Source organism: Polyodon spathula, chromosome 14, assembly GCF_017654505.1.
Source record: "Polyodon spathula isolate WHYD16114869_AA chromosome 14, ASM1765450v1, whole genome shotgun sequence".
NCBI lineage: Eukaryota > Metazoa > Chordata > Actinopteri > Acipenseriformes > Polyodontidae > Polyodon > Polyodon spathula.
Window position 1 is genome coordinate 8,837,693 of NC_054547.1, and position 19,651 is coordinate 8,857,343.

The following is a 19,651-nucleotide window of genomic DNA, read 5'->3' on the forward strand; positions in this document are numbered from 1 at the left end:
ATGTCTTGGTACTCTGCCCATAACTGTCTCTGAACCTGTTTATTGGGGTACCAAATAGTGCACATCTCCTCAAACCCATAGACAGCCTCCTGGACAAAATGATTGCCAAAGTCCTTTAGGACAGATATATAATCACTCCGCAGGGTGGCTCCATCCAAGGAATGGACTGCAGCATTGAAGGCTACAAGGTAATGAAGAAATTAAATGAAACAATAAACTGAAATAATACATGTTTGAGGCTGAACTCCTAGTGTACAGCACAGGAAAAAGACTACCTTTTGTACACCTGTATTAATGATGTCATACACAGTGCTACAGTGCATGTAAAATTCTATGTTGAATTACTGTATGTTAAAGTTGCTTGTAGAATTTCCCAATCTGTTTAAATGTTGGAAAGAAGGGAGCATGTCAATTTAATTAGACTTAAAACCATCAATAACTGGGATAGTTTAATTAATTACATACATGGGGGGATCATGCAATCACAGCAAAATAACAATTGCCATGAAAGAAAATAACCTCTTTTTTTCTATTAAAGTTATTCACATCTCACAATACTGAACACTGAAGTTGTTTAAAGATAGTGCTTACGTTAAAAATGTGATGCTACACAGGAAAAAATATTTTTCTTTATTTATTTATGTTTTTTAAAGTGGTAAAATGTAAGATTGCTTGACCAAGTGGCTGGTGTAATGTCAGGAAGCAGTCAGAAGACAGAAATACAACAGTGTTTTGTTTCTGTTTTTTTCAATTTAAATGGTTGTTTAGAACACTATTGAATCAGTTATACTTTTAATGTAACAAAAAGTAGTTAGTTCATCATAACCTCCTCCTACACAAGAGTCACACAGAGGAGAGGACAGAGAATAAATGTATTGCAGAAAATTAGCAATAAATACATGCGGAAGACTGTGCACATTTTTTAAAATATTGGTATGCAAGTGGTGCTGTGATACAAATACTAATGGGAGGCAAAAAAAAAAGTTTTTAAAAAGGCTAGCACCTATATTTTTAAATTCATAACTGCACATACGGTGGGTTGCATAGAGGTTTGGCAGACTAAGGGTCTTAATCTCTACTTGGCAGCTATATCTGCAAAATGAATAACATGGAGCTTTCTAGTGCTGAGAGCCACTCTCGAGGTGGTGAGACCCCGCATTGCCATTCCTACCCGGCTGGGTGCCGAGGTTCGCCTACCTGCCGGCCTACCTGCCTGCCTGCCTGGAGATTCACTTACATGGGTGATGGTTAGACATGGTGGGGCAAAAAGTGCAAACGAGATACTGTATGGTTCTGGACTAAGGGTTCATATAGCGAGTTGAATAAAGATTAGAAGGGGGAGGAGCCTTGGCCCTGAATCCTGAACCAAAACCATGGTTACAGTCATGACAACAGAGTTTGACAAAAACAAATTCTGGAGTTTTTCACTCTGTATACCTTTTGTTTTGTTTTGTTTGCATTTAGTTTCCTATTAGGATAAACCAGGACTGGATACCAAAACTGCCTACTCAGCATTTTGTGACAGTGCCCTTGTACACAGACTGGTAATTGGTGCCACAGACTCATCACAACATAAAACACCTATAAGGGATGACTGCACAGTGTGAAGCAGTCATGGCAGGGCCTGTCAAAAAGCAGTGTTTTTTTGTTTTGTTTTGTTTTTCTGAAATAGTATTAAGCCACAAGAAACTGACAGTTTATTAAGCTAAAGCCAGTGTCTGCATCGAATCAGAGCTGAGCAATGGCAATGCGCTCTGCCAACTGAGGGCATTGAGCTAAGTCACATGACCAGCCCTCTTTCTGCTTCCTAAGCATGTATCTTAATTTCAATCTGAACAACTATACCTAGATAAAACTTACATGAAAAACACCCAAAGTGCTCACAAGAAAGATGCAGTTTTCATGCAGTGTTCAGTACTTACCCTGTGAAAGTGTCCATTGATTGAGTCTGACGTGATACATAATGGATTTCAGTTTCCACTGCTGAACCAGGGGATAGCCAGACACCTCGCTGTAATTTACCATACCTGCAACAAACAAAAGAGCTGAGTCGGTGGATTTAATTATCCAGGTGATTCAATGCATGCCCAATATTGTCAGCATTAGAAGTGAATCTTACAATGTTCCTGATGAGTAACTACAGAGATAATTAATTTGAATGCTAATAATTAGCGATTCTAATTAACACTTTTGACTGGATTACCTAGGTATAGCCAATGTATCCATTACAAGACTCATTGCATTTCTGACAGCATTTTTATTAAACTGGAACTACCAAAGGGGAATCAATTCTATTATCGTTAGAAATATGATAAAACAGCTGGTTTGCTATCAGCGAAGATGTAACACCAACTACTATAGTGCAGTATCCAGGGGGAAAACAGTTTTAGAACACTAGATACTTCCATGGTACAAAATAAAAAGAGATAGTGAGGTTTTGACTACTGTTCAACACTTCACTGCAGCACCAATAAGCACACCATTAACCCTGTATGTATCTTTCTTTTTGCTGAAAGACTGGCCAGGCTTTTCAACAACAACTAAGATAATTTGGTGTTTATGCAGTTGGGGTGTAACTGGAACCTGATTACATTTTTTATTAACTTGAAAATGAACACACTTTTCATACCATCTTACTAGACAGTGGTACCAGAGAAGTTGAAAAAGTGGGCTCAATAGCTAGACCTTCAAAGAATATTTTGAACGGCATACTTTGAGCTTCAGAAGTAACTATTTGTATCTGTAACTGAGGCATGTTACATTGTTTTTAAAGTAATGTTACTATAGAGTTAGTTTTGTTCAAGTCAGTTGTAGCTGTAGTGGATTACTTAAACGTAACCTACACAACATAGGAATTTTGAGGGATTTCCCCCTAAACAAATACACACACTATAGAAATGCATTCACCCCCAATATTCCATTTTAATGTATTGCACACCCATATGTTGGCTTTTGAGTCTGGGTATGCTACAGAGGGTAGCATTTATAAGTGTTATTTTGTTTCTACTGTTTATAGCCTGGGGCCAATTTTGCAAACCACATCTAAAACAAGTTCAACTCTACAGAAGAACTTTAATTGGAAGAAAACTTTTTAGAATTAACTGAGCTGAGACAGCTTTTTTTTTTTTTTTTTTTTTTTTATTAGACAACAATCTTACTAGAGGAATTGCTGTTTGAAACTGAACCCTTCCTTATCAGGGCACTGTATTTTCTGTATCCCCATAAACAAGGGACAATGTGTTCAGAAAAAGGGGCTGAGCTCAGCAGATGACATCTTCATGTATGCAGAGGGATCACTACATCACTACAGTATTTAAAAATAGAATTGACTGGTGCTAAATGTCCCATCTCCCTGTCCATCTGTGATACATGCTGCTCAGGAAAAACTCTGCCAAACATGCTATCTAAGGCTCTGGTCATGGAACACCTGGGTGACTGATAAAGAATTTGGCAGGCTAACTTGTCAGGTCAGGCATCTGTTTATCTGTCAAACCTTAGCTCTCTCTGCAGCTCAGTTTTTTTCATGTAACAGAATTTTTAAATATATTAAATAATATAATTCACAATAATAAATGCATAGGGACGCATAGTCGCTCAGCCAACTATAAATGTTCTCAAAATGTATTTTATTTATTTATGCTGCACTCTTCAAAGAAGCCAGTAAATTCCAGAATCAAAGGTGCCCAATAGTATCAGACATAAAAAAAAAACCTTGGCAAATGAACACAGGAACAAAAGGCACACTTGCATTGACTTATTCATGAACAGAGTCCTCCAATTTATTATTGCTTTTTCAGGGTTTACTCATAGGGCAGACCCTTCCATACAGTTCCCAATTTACACACACACACACACACATAATCCTTAAGAAAGCAATTTTATCTGAATAACTGAATCCCAGCATCAACAGCAATTATATTCAACACACTACGGAAGAGTGTAATCCAATTCCAAGGTATATCTCTACTCGATAACCTAATTCTTCTCACAAATAAACTCTGTGGAACCTAAAATCAAAACAATTTTCTTCTTTCTATATCTTTGGGTATATGAAAATTGAATTTGTCCATTGATGAAGACAATATAACCTATAATTGCGTTTACAGCCTTTCACGTCGGACACATTTTCCCAAGACACTTTTCAATAATCAATGATAGATTTTTTATTTTTTTTTTAAGTAAAAGATCTGAGAAATGATAAAGCATGTTACTACATCAGATAATTTGAAAATAACAATATGCCTTGTAATAAAGAAAATAAATTTTGCAAATACACCAGGGAAATCAGTAGCATAAACTTACAGCTAACAACAGATTCCACACAATTAGTGCATCTTGGATGAGGCAAGATTTTCCAAACAACTGACTTCTGTATCTTTCGTAAAAAACTATACATTATGAAATAAAATAAAAAAAAATAAAAATGAAGAATATCCCTGTCTAAATAATGTGTTGAAAATGTGATTATGAATGAATGACCATCACACAATGTTCAAATGTGCATTGATCTCACACTTGAGGTATGTAACAATTGATTCTTTTTTATCTTATGAACTATCGAATGAACAATGTGTTGTCTATAAACTACACAAAGATATGGATTTACTTGAATACCTTTTCACACTACCTAAATAATGTACAACTATCATGTTCTGACAACGTGATTGTGAATTAAGTGAGCACTAAATCCATGGTTTCAACAAGTGTTCATGACTTGGTATTTAGGTGCAACTTGATAAACTGTGTCTACCACATTCAAATGTGGGAAACACCTGTAACATTTCCTGAACAATTTCCTATCTAAAATGTGTATTCTATAAAAAGCACCTTATGTTTGACGGGTGTTCTTGGAAGCCAGTCAATATGAATCTCAAGTGTCAATTAAGCATTTGAAGTTTCCAACCACTGCAAGTATATTCATGCATAAAAAGGATGTAATTCGGGATTTCCTCTTCAGAAGACACATATTCAAAATACTATAGACATAGAAATATAAATAATGCAGTCTATTTGATCTTGTATCTATTAAACTGACCATGCTCTTAAGTAGGCCTCCTTGGTGCATGTGGCAGGGTATCCCTACCCCTGTTCGTATTTTATGTTTTATGTGCTGTGTTATTGTTTGTATGTATGTATTGGTGCAAGAGGAATGTAGCACAGGTAATTTAAAATGTATTTGTATTTGGGTGAGGGTGTGTCACAAGGTAGGTCACATGCAGACTGTGCCTGGACTCAACTGAATGAATGATTAGCAATCGAGTCCCAGCAAAGCTGCATAAAAAAGGCACAAATCACTCTATCAAGGTTGGGTTTTCTATGTGGAGAGAATGGGAGATACAGAGTCTGGAAAATAAATAATAACCATTGCTACGTGTGCTGGTTCTACACCAGCACACTACTTCTTAAAGGTCAGTGTTTGTTTGTTTCTTTTGGCCATTGTGCCGTTTATTGTTAGTGTTTTGTTTTGTTCAAACTGTTTGTTTTATAAAAAATCTGTGTAGAAGGGCCTTCACCCCAGTACTGTGCCTTTTCCTGGTCTGACGTGACAGTGCACATGTTTCTTTATTTGTTTGTGTTTCTTTTTAAAGTTAATCTTAAAAATAATTTAATTATAAAGTCAGTTTATATTCAATCAGCTTGTGTTCAATTTATATTCAGGCATTCCACATAGTGGTTGTTAATTTATTATAAAATATTATTTTTAACAGATGTTACAAGTGCTTGTTTTTATCAAAACTGTTTTTTTTTTGTTTTGTTTTGTTTTTCGGCTCTTCGCGAGCCTTGACAAAACAAAACCTCCCGCCCTGCGGCTCCGCCGTCCCCCCTCGCCCCCGGCCGGGTGGGGGGGCGCGCCCCCCGTGTAGCGTGTGCACATCTTGTTTTAAACCTTTTTTTTTTTGTTTGTTTTGTTTTACACACGTTAGTTGGAACCTAATTAACCACCTTAGAGCTGCAGTCACACATTTAAATTTAAATAATGAAAATTAGCCTTCTCAGTCAACCAACCCTGTTTAAAATCATTACAGTGACTTTATCTAGTACTAAAGAAATACATAACACACAAAGAAAAGAAATTCAATTAGACAGAGATTCTTTATTAAATTAATTATTTCAGTCAAATATAAAGTTAGTCGAACACAAGTGAAAAATATAAGTCCGTAATCTATCACCAACAATTAAATAAGATTTTAATAATAAAAATTGTCTACAATGTTCACGACAAAAATAGTTTTGACTTTTTTTTTTTGGGGGGGTTTTGTTTGTTTTTTTTTTTTTTTAGTTGGAACATAATTAACCACCTTAGAGCTGCATCACACATTTAAATTTAAATAATGAAAATAAATCTCGAAAAAACTAACCCTGTTTAAACTTCTAAATCTTTTGTAGTCTTATTTTTACATTACTTTAGTATAAATACATGTTAATTTGGATTCATATGTTGTTTTTTTCTGAGTTTTTATGTGAACGAAAAGACACAAAAGCAAAGATTTTAGTTTTCTCATTGGAAATAGTGATAAATTGTAATTTAACATGGTGGAATCGACGTCAGGGGTGTGAAATTAAATTTATTACCTTTAATTCGTTGATATGAAAACTGAAGCTTTAAATGGCCATCAGGACCAGTGAATCGATTTTGAAATATTACTGTCCTGGTCACAAAAGCAAAGTTTGTGGGGATAATAGCCATTTTCTATACTTTTGAGGCATAGAATTAGGAAATTGACATTTTACTACCCAGGAACAAAAATATTATTTATTATTAACAAATGTGTGCTACTACCCCAGGAACATAAATAAGGAATGTTAATTGTTACACAATGTTATTTAATAAGGTGTTACACAGCAGGAAAAAGTTTAGGTCTTAAGACTTTAGGAAATAACACTTACTACCCAGGAACAAAGAATAAATAAATAAATAAATTGTTACACAATGTTATTAATAAGTGTTACACAGGCAGAAAAGTTTAGGTCTTAAGACTTCATCTTCAGTAAATATTCAAACCGTGTCAGCATGTATTTGGTAATCCCTGGGCACTGCTTCTCTTCTGACTCTGTATAATGAAAGCTATTCAAAATTTTAAATGGGAAAGTATTCTTCTGTGGTCAAGTGCAAATGGTTACTTACAGTGAGAATTCACAGCTCATAAAACCTTGCCCATGGGTTTCTGTGCTCTCATTGGCTGACAGAATGATTTATCAGCCTTACATTACATTGAGAACAACAGCTCAGTGTCTCCAGCCAGCTGCTGTAATTGTAAGGTACGTTTGAGTACCATACATAGTAACACTGACTGGGGAAAGAAGTGAGGCCGAATTCTTCAGGAGCACAAACATAACCCTAAATGACCTTTCTGCTGCCCTCATCCATCAACACAGACCTGCAGGACCAGAACTGCCTCCTGCGGGAAAGCTGGGTAATGAAGGGATCAGTAAACCTTCGACTTCCTGTCCTCCAGCCAGGATAAACATATCAGCTCTTATTAGAAGGAAGCACTACACATTTTCTTGTATCTCCTGATTTAGCAATTGCGTGGAAAGTCATTATACTGACTGTGGTACATATCAGGTATTGTGATACTATCCAAGTGGATTGAAAATAAAAGTACAAACACCTGCACTGTGCTTTTATTAAGCATGCATGATATTCATTTTCACTGCAGGAGGTAAGAAAGACTGCTAAATCTTGGAAGCATTTTTTTCCATAAAAAAATTATTTTCTTTTTTAATCTGACAGTGGTGCACTTCAAACATAGTACGCTTCAATTACCCCTAGAGAGTCTCTCCTGATACTCTCCTGATACGGTAAAGAATATTGCTTCTCCAGACTTGTACCAGCCCTCCTCCGCACTGATGCTACAAATTGTGGCTGCGGCAAAATTAAACACTTAATTAAGACGTTGCTCAGAGAGGGCGGTTTCCTGCTGGGTCTCCCACAGTATTAATTATCACATATAATATAATTCATTAATAAATTGTCATTTAGTACAGAAAGATCAGCTCTTGAACTTGTATGCAATTAATCAGTGTCAAGGAGGGCATTAAGTAATACCATTATTCACAATAAAGGTTGGTCCATGTCTGTTTTGTAATGGGCCATCTCCAAAAACACCCTACTATGGAATGTTGAACTTGTAAGTATCAAGACAATTACACTGTGGCAGGGTGTGCATGAAGCTGAAGCCTGAACTCTATCAAATAATGAATGTCAATAAGGCTCACGACTTGACATGTTCACTGAGGCAAGATAACAGGAAGTATTCAGCAAATATCAGCCTACTGTATTAGAAAACTATTGTTCTGCTTACCATAGGGTAGGAGAGTGGATGCTGCCGAGTTCGTAAGCCCCACCGTCCCATGTAGTTCTTATCCCTAATTTGGGGTGTGCATCTTTGGGTTCAAAACAATACAATACATATCTCGATACATGGGTTGCATTTCCATTATAGCTCATTCTGTGCGGCACATTTTACAAATCGCAGGTGATAACATAAAAGTGATCCCACACTTTTGATTTTAAGATTTTTGTATCGGTTTATCTTTGTTTTCATCTGACACTACTTTCGTGACCGCTATCTTAGCAGTTTGAACGTAAAATGTGTTTTCCTGTATGTTTATAAGTAAAAGTATATGCTTGGTTTTATTTTTCTATATAAACTATATTCTATATAAACTGTATTTATTTTTTTAAAGTAACCTTTACCTAATTTTGTACCGATACGGCTGACAGTGTATCGATTAAAACCAAACCTTTAGAGTCTGTAGCAGTGAAGCGTACATACTGGTGAATCGTTACACCCCTACACCGAATACATATTATATATTTTAGAATTACCTTTTTTTTTTTTTGCACTGATCGTGTAGAGGATCTTGTTTTAGAAGGCTGATTTAAACAAATGTACACATGAGTGTGTAACTCATGAAAAACAATATGTGAGTTTTTAAACAGGCTCCACAAATGGTTATGCGTTGCATGCATCGTTTAAGAAAGACATACAAATAGCCTTGCGGTGTATACCTTTATGCTATTTGCACTTGCAAAAATCTATTTGTCTCTTAAAATGACAGGCCAAAACATTTTTATTTCCTTTTGCTAAATTATCTGACAATGATTAAACATGCACTGCATGTTTTTCATACACGTCGTACATTTTGTTCTCCAAAGGTGTGACATAAATTACAGCGTGACCTAATAAAATACAGATTTTTTTTTTTTCTCTCCCTTAGCTGCAATGTTATGTCAGGCGATGTCAAGAGATTTAAAAGGAATCTAAACCTTTGGAGCATGATAACACGGTAATTGAAAGGACTCCCTTAGTTTATTATGCAGTTGTCGTCTGTTTGCTGGGTATACTTCAGGCAGAGGCCTTTCATACTATATCTCACAATGCAGGAATTTTTTTACGCAGCCTGTATTTGCTAGCCATGCAGATGAAGTAACAACCTATTTACACAACTCATAAAATAAGTTTGTTTCACATACAGTAATCCTATGAAGTCTATATAATATATATATATATATATATACTATATCATATATATATATTATATATATCTGTTATATTATATATATATAATATACAATGTATAGCATGTTATTATATTATACAAGATTTTATATATATATATATATATATATATATATATATAGATAGATAGATAGATAGATAGATAGATAGATAGATAGATAGATAGATTATATATATATATATATATATATATATATATATATATATATATATATAGATATCTATATCTATAGCTATATACCAACAAAAAACAAGGAATTTATGTACAACATACATGTTTGTATGATTGCTGTGACATTAGTGTGGTCAGGCGATGTAACACTAAATCCTGTAAAAAAAAAAAAAAAAAAAAAAAAAACAATACAATAAAAATTACTACAATAATTATAGGCAAAGAGTACATTTCCCTCTGGATTGAAATTTTCTTTGATATCAACACATTATTTTCCCAAATGTTTATTAATCAAGACCCAGCCTTGAAAAATGCAGTAAAACTCACTTGCTTGTCTGTAACTAGGGTACTTTGACTACAAAAATAAACAAAAGCACAATTTCTGTGGATTTACATGAAGTTGTGTTAGACTGATAATATGCTATTTGCGCAGTAGACATCATGTCTGGCCTTGACTAATAAATTCAAGTGCCTTGATATTTGGTTCGATTCCTACATGCTCTTTGATCATCCGGTAGATACTGTTGTCAGCTGGAGATGTCAGTTTGACTATTTCTCAGTGCTTCACTTAGTTATTCACCTGTAGAAGTTGGATCTTGTTGTAATCTTTCAATACTTCACATGCGCTACAAACAAGTGAACATGTTGGTGCCAAAACAAGAGCCCCATATTGTGAGTAATGGTCCCTAACTAATAAAAAAAGGCAGACCAAAACATGGTCAAATACCAATATTAGACTCACCCGCACCTGGCACAACACGTAAGTTATATGCCAAAGCAGATTTGAGAAACGTGTCTCTTAGTCTTTGCAGTAACCTGCTGAGCAATTGCCCTGCTTACGTGACTCCAATTAAATAAAGATGTATTTGCCTTTCAAAGACTTCTCTCCCTTTCCTCCCAATTGGAATAATTGATAGAACCCTCAGGTCTATGATGAATGGATCTCTAACTGGAAGATGAATAGGTAGATGAATGAGCTGCCCTCGAAGGGGAGTTGGGAGAGTGTTGGAATTGCTGACATGGTGACAAATACACAGGCCGTAGAGGCAACAAACCTGAATCAGCGAGGAGACGGTGCAGCTTGACAGCTTTATTCTGTCAAGGTGCAGCTCTGAACTACTCTCCATCATGAACTTATACATCCTTTTTTATTTAAGATATTTAAAGTAATTCTGCCAGAACAGGCCACCGATCAGAAATTCTGTTTAATGTTATAAACCACTAGTGCTGTTGAACAGAAAGTAATATTAGACGTTTTATAAAGAAAATAAAGCAAATAATTACTGGAATATTATAACATTTTAGTTTTATTGTTTTGAGTACAGATAAACAGGTTAATTTAAAGGTCAAATTATTAGATGATTTATATCCTAGAGAAACACAGCCCTACAGAACTATAAGGGTAGTTAAAGGGTTAAATATCTTTTTAATTGCACAAGCACATCTAAATTCTAGCAGATGGTGATCAATAGAACAGAACTGGTATGGTAACCATAGCAACAAGTGATAAAGACAGAGGCCAAGTTGACTGTAATTTCAGAGTGTTGGCATCCCAATTATGTTTGCTATTGAAGCAACATGATACTAACATCTATAAGTTGTAAAAAAAAAAAACTCAAGGTCACAGAAAGAGCATTTTTTGTTTCTGTGCAATTGTCTTAGTCAGACAGAGAAGAAGAGAGAGCAAACAACAAGTGAAAAATACCAGTTTTCCATTAAATCCAGCTAAACACCCCACATAATTCAATAAACTAGAAAGAAAACCTGAATATTGTTAAAAAAAAAAAAAAAAACTTAAAAAGGAACTATATTAACCTGGATCGACACACAAGAAAGGAAAGGTTAACAATTGATTATTTAATTATGGTCTGATTGAGCCTGCCAGACTGGTCATATCAATGCGAAGCAGAGCTTCATTAAATCTTGAAGGACAATGCCCAAACAAAGTCAGTTTTTTTTTTTTTTTGCTTTTTTTACTGACTCTGAGATATATAAATAGTGTTGATTGCTGAATTTTAATGTACTGATCTATGCTATTTTTATATTCATCTTCATTTCTACATTTGTATCCCATCTATTTTCTAACTTTCTTGATACAATTCAGTAAAGATATAGCTGTGTTGTGTGGTTTACTACCAGGCAATCCTGAGCACAAAAGGAAGACATTTATAATGTAGACTGCTAATTAATTTAAACCATTACACATATTAATGAATGTTGTCCTTAATTTGGGTATTTCAATACAAGTTCTTCCTATAGCCTGGAAAATATGTCAGTCAATTTCTCTTGCTGTAGTGCATTTCAAACAACAGACCCCCACTGCTGAAGCCAATTAAAAATATAGTCCGTTTGCCCCACACCCAGGTCCCACATTCATCAACTAATTCTTGTTCTGACAAGGAAGTGTACCATTACTACAGTTGAAGGGGTCCATACGGTGACACATTAAACTCATGCTGTGCCACAATTTAAGCATCTTACTTATATGTTGAAAAACACCTTCCCATACAATTTAATTTGTTTTGACAACTATGTAATGAAATATATCCAAAATTCTCTGTTAAAATTATTTAAATAGCAGCCTCCCTGGGATTCAATTAGATCAACTGAATAAACCCCTTACTATTAGAAACAACCTGGTTTCAAAGATCTCTCATACCCATGATGCACTATATAATGTAATGGCCTTCTTTATCCAATACAAACAGTATAGCCACAGGCGTTTGTGGTGAAAGGTCTCATGATGTGACAGAATCACATGGGATGACAGTAGATGTTCTATTTAGTCTCCTTTGAGATCAGAGTTTTCAATAAAAATAGATTGCTTAATGATGTCATTGGGAATAACTGGGAATCAATTACCTTGACAATTGTCTGGGCAATCATTGTGGCATTACCTGAGTTCTCCCAGTATTAGCCCAGTGCCAAGTCAACAAATCTGTAATTCAGCAAACCAAAGACAGCAAAAATAAATAAAATAAATAAATAAATATATAAATATATTATATAATATATATATATATATATATATATATATATATATATATATATATATATATATATATATATATATATATATATATAATATAATATATATATATATATAATATATTATATATATATCCAGTGGTTAAAGTCCAGGGCTTGCAACCAGGAGGTCACCAGTTCAAATCCTTGACTCACTGTGTGACCCTGAGCAAGTCAACCTTGAGCTCCATCCTGCAGATGAGATGTTAAATCAGTATCCTATTGTAAGTGACTTTGCATATAATGCACAGTTCACAACCTACCTCTGTAAAGCACTTTGTGATAGTGGTCCACTGTGAGAAGTGCTATATAAAATAAACTATATACGTACAAGGCTTGAAGTTTATGTATATAGTTTTTTTATGCAGTAGCGTTTTTCTGATATCTTACGCTGCAGTTTATATGTTTAGAAATGCAGTGAAAAGGTAGGGTGAGAGCATACATATTTATGAACAAACTAGTTAGTCTAACACATTGCACGAAACTTTTAAATGAAGCAGTATCGTCAAAACAGCTTGGTTGTAACCTTATCATTTATAAGGTCGTACAATGCAGGATTCTATGATAATGTGGAACACGTTACTTTTTAACGTTACGTTATTTTTTTTTTATTGCTTGATAGGTGTGTATGATTTGTTAATTACTCAGTCAACAACTGAAGACAGATAAGAGGATAATTTCTCACCACTATATTTGCACCGATGAAACATAACCTTGTTAATCATACAGATGGTATAATGCATAGATATATATATATATATATATATATATATATATATATATATATATATATATATATATATATATATATGCGTTGCATTCTTGTAGAACTTAAGGATAAAACAAAATACATTTCAACAAGGAATTGCATTAGTTCCATTACTTAGTTGAGCACAAGGTGGTTTCAATAAATACTTTCTGATTTAAATATGGGCCCACTATGTGACAGTTTGGGATTTAGTAAGATAAATGCATTCTCATTTAATCCTCCTTCAACTGTAAAAAGTAAAATTATATATTTTATAATCAAGTTATTTGACGATTACTGCTATGAATGGTAAAAACGATACTTTCCAGAAAGGTCCGTCCATCGTTTAGGAGTGACGACGGAATTTTTCAAGGTGACCGGGACTAAATTATATATTATATACATATATATCAATCTATATATATATATTATCTATATATATATATTTATATATATATAATTATCCCGGAAGTCGAAATAAATGGGCTTAACGGAAATAGGAACAAAATTAAAGGGCAAAGGAGAGGGTCAAAGAGACTCTATGCTGTACATGGCCAGCTTAATCATGTAGAACGTAAGTATTTGGCATAAAGTTGATCAACTCGTAATTAAATGTAACATTTCTGTACTGTGGGTGTTGTCGAGTGATTGAAAACATGACATTTCGTGTTTGAATTGAAATAGCTGAAAGAATATATATATATAGCTGAAACAGCCTGCTGCCCAATGTTATGATGTACATATTTTTCTCAAGGGAACATGTGTTTGAATCAAAACACTGGAGGTATTTACAGGTTTTTGACGGCATATTCAATATATTGGTATGATAACTCTTCATTGTAACTTAGAATAAATTCAAGAGCAGGCAAATGTAGCTGAAGTTTGGGCTGTAATTGTATTCCTATTAGAGAATAAGAATGTGATATTGCACTTCTCAGCACAAGTTTTCAAAACAGGATTGGGAATTTGGGAGAAATACTGTTTTACAAGACACCGTATAAAAAGAACAAAAAAACAGATCGATTTATTTGCTGTTAAAACCTCCATACTGTTAATTTAGCATTTTGCCGAGGGATAGTAATACTTCATTTACAGAGTATGCAGGAATCCAAAACATATGTAATTTGAAAGAAGATGAAAAATGATGCAGCACTTTGAAACTCGGAACATGAAGGCGTTGCAGGGGTGCGGTAGATTTATTTATTGATAAGGATGCTTCCTTTTGACTCGAGGCACTGGAGTTACAATAAAAGAATGGAGCTTATTTCGTGGGCTGTGTTAAATGACATTTTAACAAATTCAGCTCATTAGATTTGAAAGCAAGAGCACACCACCACATTAAACACCACATTATTTAACTCACAGTATTAATACCTATTTATGTATCCTTTAATATACAGTAACAGTCAAAAGTTTGAGTACACCTGCTTGAAATCAGGTTTATCATGATAATCAATGCTTTTAACTGTATAAACTTGTCTATAAACACGTGATATTTCATTATATGATACATGTACTTATATAAGCTGATAATCATAAGTGAATTGCATTCAAAAATTTTATTTTTAAATGAAAATGTAAATTTGTCAATTTCAATGAAATGGTCACCCAAAGCAAGGGGATTTCAGTCTGAAGCCCAGTCAGTTAAAAGTCTGAAATGTGTATAACATGGTGTTAGAACACTGGCCTAAGTATAAAACTGTCTTTGTTAGATGTTCTCTGAGTTAACTAGCATGTTACATAATTAACCTTTTGTCACCAATTATTGTTAACAGGTGAGGGTCCATGATTACTATAAATATAGGTATCATAGGCACAAGTTTTTCATTCCTGAATGTAAGGGAGCAGGAAATGGCGAAATACGCTCAGTTAAGCAAAGAAAAAAGACTGTAATTACTTTAAGAAATTAAGGTCAATCTTTAAGACAAATCGTAAGACATTTGCAAGTGTCTGTAACTGCTGTGGCCAAGACCATCAAACAATTTGAAGAAACTGGCACTCATGAGGACCGAACATGGTCAGGCAGGACAAAGGTGACCTCAGAATCAGAGAACAAGTTATTTCAAGTCATAAGTCTGCGAAACCAGCGATAACTGGCCCTGAAATACAAGCTCAGCTAAATGCTACTAGAAGTACAAATGTTTCAACATCAACTGTTCAGAGGAGATTGCGTGAAGCTGGCCTAACTGGAAGAATTACTGCAAAGAAACCATTGTTAAGAGTGCAGAATAAGAGGACTTGTCTGGGCCAAAAAACACAGAAACTTGACGTTTGAGGAGTTGAAATCGGTCTTATGGACCGATGAGTCAAAATTTTAAATATTTGGGTCCAACCGCCGAACACTTGTAAGACGCAGAGAGGGTGAGTGCATGAGTTCTGCATATGTGGTTCCCACTGTCAAGCATGGAGGAGGCAGTGTCATGGTCTGGGGTTGCTTTGCTGGTGACAGAGTTGGTGATATTTACCAAGTATATGGCAAGCTCAACCAGCTCAGCTATTCCATCAGGATTACAACTAGTTGGGCAGTCCTTCATTCTTCAGCAAGATAATGACCCGAAACACACCTCAAAGTTGTGCAAGAACTATCTGACAAAGAAGTAAAGTTATGGACAACTCAATGTAATGACCTGGCCTGCCCAGTCTCCAGACCTCAATCCCATAGAACTTGTGTGGGATGAACTAGACAGAAGAGTCACAGCAAAGCTACCGACAAGTGCCCTACATCTCTGGGAATTGCTGCAGAAGAGCTGGGAAGACATGTCGGTGATTTCCTGCTGAAACTTGTTAACCGAATGCCTCTGTTTGTGAGGCTGTTATTAAGGCAAAGGGTGGCTATTTTGAGGAATTCAAGATTTAGAGACAATTTTCAATTTTCTTGAACATTGCTTTGATACTCCTTATGTTTTGTTTTGTATATTGTAACATGTGTTTTCATTTTCAAGTATTCACAGAAAATCAAGTATTTACATATATATATATATATATATATTATATATTATATATATATAATATATATATATATATATATATATATATATATATGTGTGTGACAAGAGAAAATGTATTCTTTTACAAAAGGCCTTTGGCCAATTTTTCTATGAAACCCCTAGATAGACTTTACTACTTTTAAGAAAGTGTCAAAAAGGCTTTAGAAAGTTTTCCGAGGTCCCACTATCAGGCTTTGGAAATTGTTTTTAACCTTTAAACAAAAATTCACACCGGTTTCACCAAAACATCACCAGGTGTAGAGGTGATGCAGTACTCAGTAACAACAACACAACAACAGTTCAATGGTGAAAAACAAAGCTTTATTATTTGCTTTAAAATAAGAACACTGACTATACACAGTGATGTGTAAAGTCAGTAAGAATCCCGGATAGTTTAGCAGTCTAACAATGACAAATATGATAAGTTAATAGACAGACAGTGCAACACTAAAAACTCACAGTTTCTTTATACCCCTCTCGATCAGTCCGTAACGATAACAGAAGAACAGATTGCTTGGCCACATCCCCTGATATACCTTAAGTCCCACCCCCTTCGGTAGCGAGTGCAATCATATATTCTCCAATCCATGACTGACACTTCGCCTACTGCATTAGGGCGATGACTTCTGCTACTGTGGCTCTGCCCCCTTCCTGGATGGCTGACTTCCAGCTGTCCCTGGAATTAACTGTCAAACCATCCAGTCCGGGCCACACTGTTCCTGTTGATGCACATTCATTCGATGCCACAGTGTTTTTAATTCAAACAGCTATTGAAGAAAGTATAACAAACTCCTTCCGTAAAACAAAGATCACAACACAAGGCATGACAGGCACGTGCCAGTCATGATATCCTGATGATATGCACCAGTAGAGGGTGAAAGGACAGGGAAAGAGAAGAAGTGTCGTCCCTTACCTGTCAGGTATTCAGGGTCAGGCACTGGGTCAGACAGCTCCTCCTGGCACTGGACCTTTGTCGGGACTGACGCCACCACCATGGCATCTGGTAGCTGCTTCTCAATCCCACGGGCAAAATTCTTCTGTCTGGGATCACAGTTAGATTGAAATTATTGATTGATTTACAAACACTCTTCACACTAATACAGTATAACACTTTACAACAATTTACTATGCGTATTTTTATACACCTTTCTTTGTTTTCTGTAAATGATCGTTTACAGTTTCTGATATGACCATTTGCTGGTATTCCAGATAGTTTTTTTGTTTGTTTTCTGCAATAGTGGGGCTGTTTATTTTCATTGTGTGTTAAAATAAAATCCTGCCCACATACCATTGCTGGTAATGGGCTCCAGGACAACGTCACTTCTGGCCCTTCCCTAAGCTCTGCCCACGACCCTCCAACACCATTCCTTGTCATGTTTTATACAATATCTACTCTATGTTATTCTTCTACCTGTTCATCTCATTTTAAAAGCACTGATAAAAGCAATTTAGAAGTGTGGTAAGGCAGGCTAGGAGTGCTATAGGTGTCCAAATTACACTGGACAAATATAATACTTAGTAAGTGTTGTCAACAAAGGAAATTGGCACAGCAGACAGAAGACTTACTGGATTAGTAATAAAAAAACAACCAGGGATACAGAATGTTTTTTTTTTTTTTTTTTAATTGGTAAATAGACCTGGGAATTATAACTAAACTTGGCTAGCAATGTGCACTACGACAGCACTATTAAGCTTGGGCTATATTTCATTGTTTCAGTTCTTCTCTTGATTTTATTTTGTCAGTCCGAAAATTGTTTTTTTTTCATATGGGGGTGGGGTGTTCTAGCTTTTTTCGGGCTGTTGGTAATGGGAGGGTGTTCGTCTTTTGATTTTTTTTTTTTGTTGGTCCCAAAATTGTTTTTTTAGTAAGGTCGGGGGTGTTCTAGCTTTTTTTGGCCTGTTGGTAATCAAAATTTTGGCAGTCCCAAAATTTTTTTTCTTAAGGGTGGGGTGTTGATAAAAAAAAGCCTGTCAACCATTACCCACCCCCACAAGAAAACTAAAATAAAAAACAGTCGGGGTTTTTGACTTAATAATTGTCCAGCTGCCACAAGATGGAAAAATTAAGGTCGACGGTTTCAACCTTTTTCGGCAAGTGGTAATGGGGCGGGGGGGGGGGGGGGGGGGGGGGGGGGGGGGGGGGGGGGGGGTCTTTTCAAACTTTGGTCAGTCCCCAAAAAACCAGTCAGGGGTTTTTTTAAAAAGGGGGAATTTGTTAATCGCAACCATGACCGTTGGTACTAAGAAGAAAACGGGTATTCTTCTTTTGATTTTTTTTTTGTTGGCCCAAAACTTGCTTTTTTAGTAGGTCAGAGGTGCTCTAATTTTTTTTGGTCTGTTGGTAATGAGGGATGTGTTATTCTTTTGATTTTTTTTTTATCGTTCCAAAAATTGTTTTTTCTTTATGGTGGGGATGTTCTAACTTTTTTCGGCCTGTTGGTAACGGGGGGGTGTTATTCTTTTGATTTCTTATGTTGGTCCCAAAACAAAGTTTTTTTCGTAAAGCATTGGGGGAAAAAAACTAGCTTTTTTTACCCCCCCCCCATGGGGGGGTAACCAAAATTGTTTTTTCCCCTTAAGGGGGGAGGTGTTTTTAGATTTTTTCGTCCTGTCGATAATGGGGGGGGGGGGGGGGGGGGGGGGGGGGGGGGGGGGGGGGGATTGTTCTTTGATTTTTTTTTGATTTTTTGGGTTTGAAAACTGAAAAAACCAACACACCATTATGGTCCCCCCGTTCAACAATGACTATATAAAAAAAAAAAAACAACCAGTCGGTCCCAAAATTTTTTTTTTAGTAAGGTCGGGGGTGTTCTAGCTTTTTTTGGCATGTTGGTAATAGGGGGTGTTTTTCTTTTGATTTGTTTTGTTAGCCCCAAAATTGTTTTATTTTCGTAAGGGGGGGAGGTTCTAACTTTTTTCGGCCTGTTGGTAATGGGGGGGGTGTTTTTCTTTTGATTTTTTTTTTTCGGTCCCAAACTTGTTTTTTTTTTTGTAGGTAGGGAAGTGTTTCTAGATTTTTCGAAAGCTTGGTAAACATTGGGGGGGGGGTTCTTTTTTTTTTTTTTTTTTTTTTTGTCGGTCCAAAAATTGTTTTTCGAAAGTCGTAAGGGTGTGTGTGTGTGTGTGTGTGTGTGTGTTATAGCGCTGTTGGATGGGGCCTGTTGCCAATGGGGGGGGGGGGGGGTGGTGT

General features: G+C 35.7%; 1 protein-coding gene across 3 annotated transcripts in view; it reads right to left on the minus strand.

The window, feature by feature from the left end:
• Positions 1-19,651, minus strand: part of astn1 (astrotactin 1) — a 168,131-nt gene that overhangs the window by 57,811 nt on the left and 90,669 nt on the right. For all 3 annotated transcript variants that reach the window (XM_041270924.1, XM_041270923.1, XM_041270922.1), the window contains 3 exons: positions 17,375-17,502; positions 1,923-2,027; positions 1-181 (listed from right to left, as the gene is read on the minus strand). The exon at positions 1-181 is cut by the window's left edge and continues 8 nt beyond it. In XM_041270924.1, coding sequence (XP_041126858.1) covers positions 1-181; positions 1,923-2,027; positions 17,375-17,502 — 414 coding nt within the window. The remainder of the gene's footprint in view (positions 182-1,922; positions 2,028-17,374; positions 17,503-19,651) is intronic.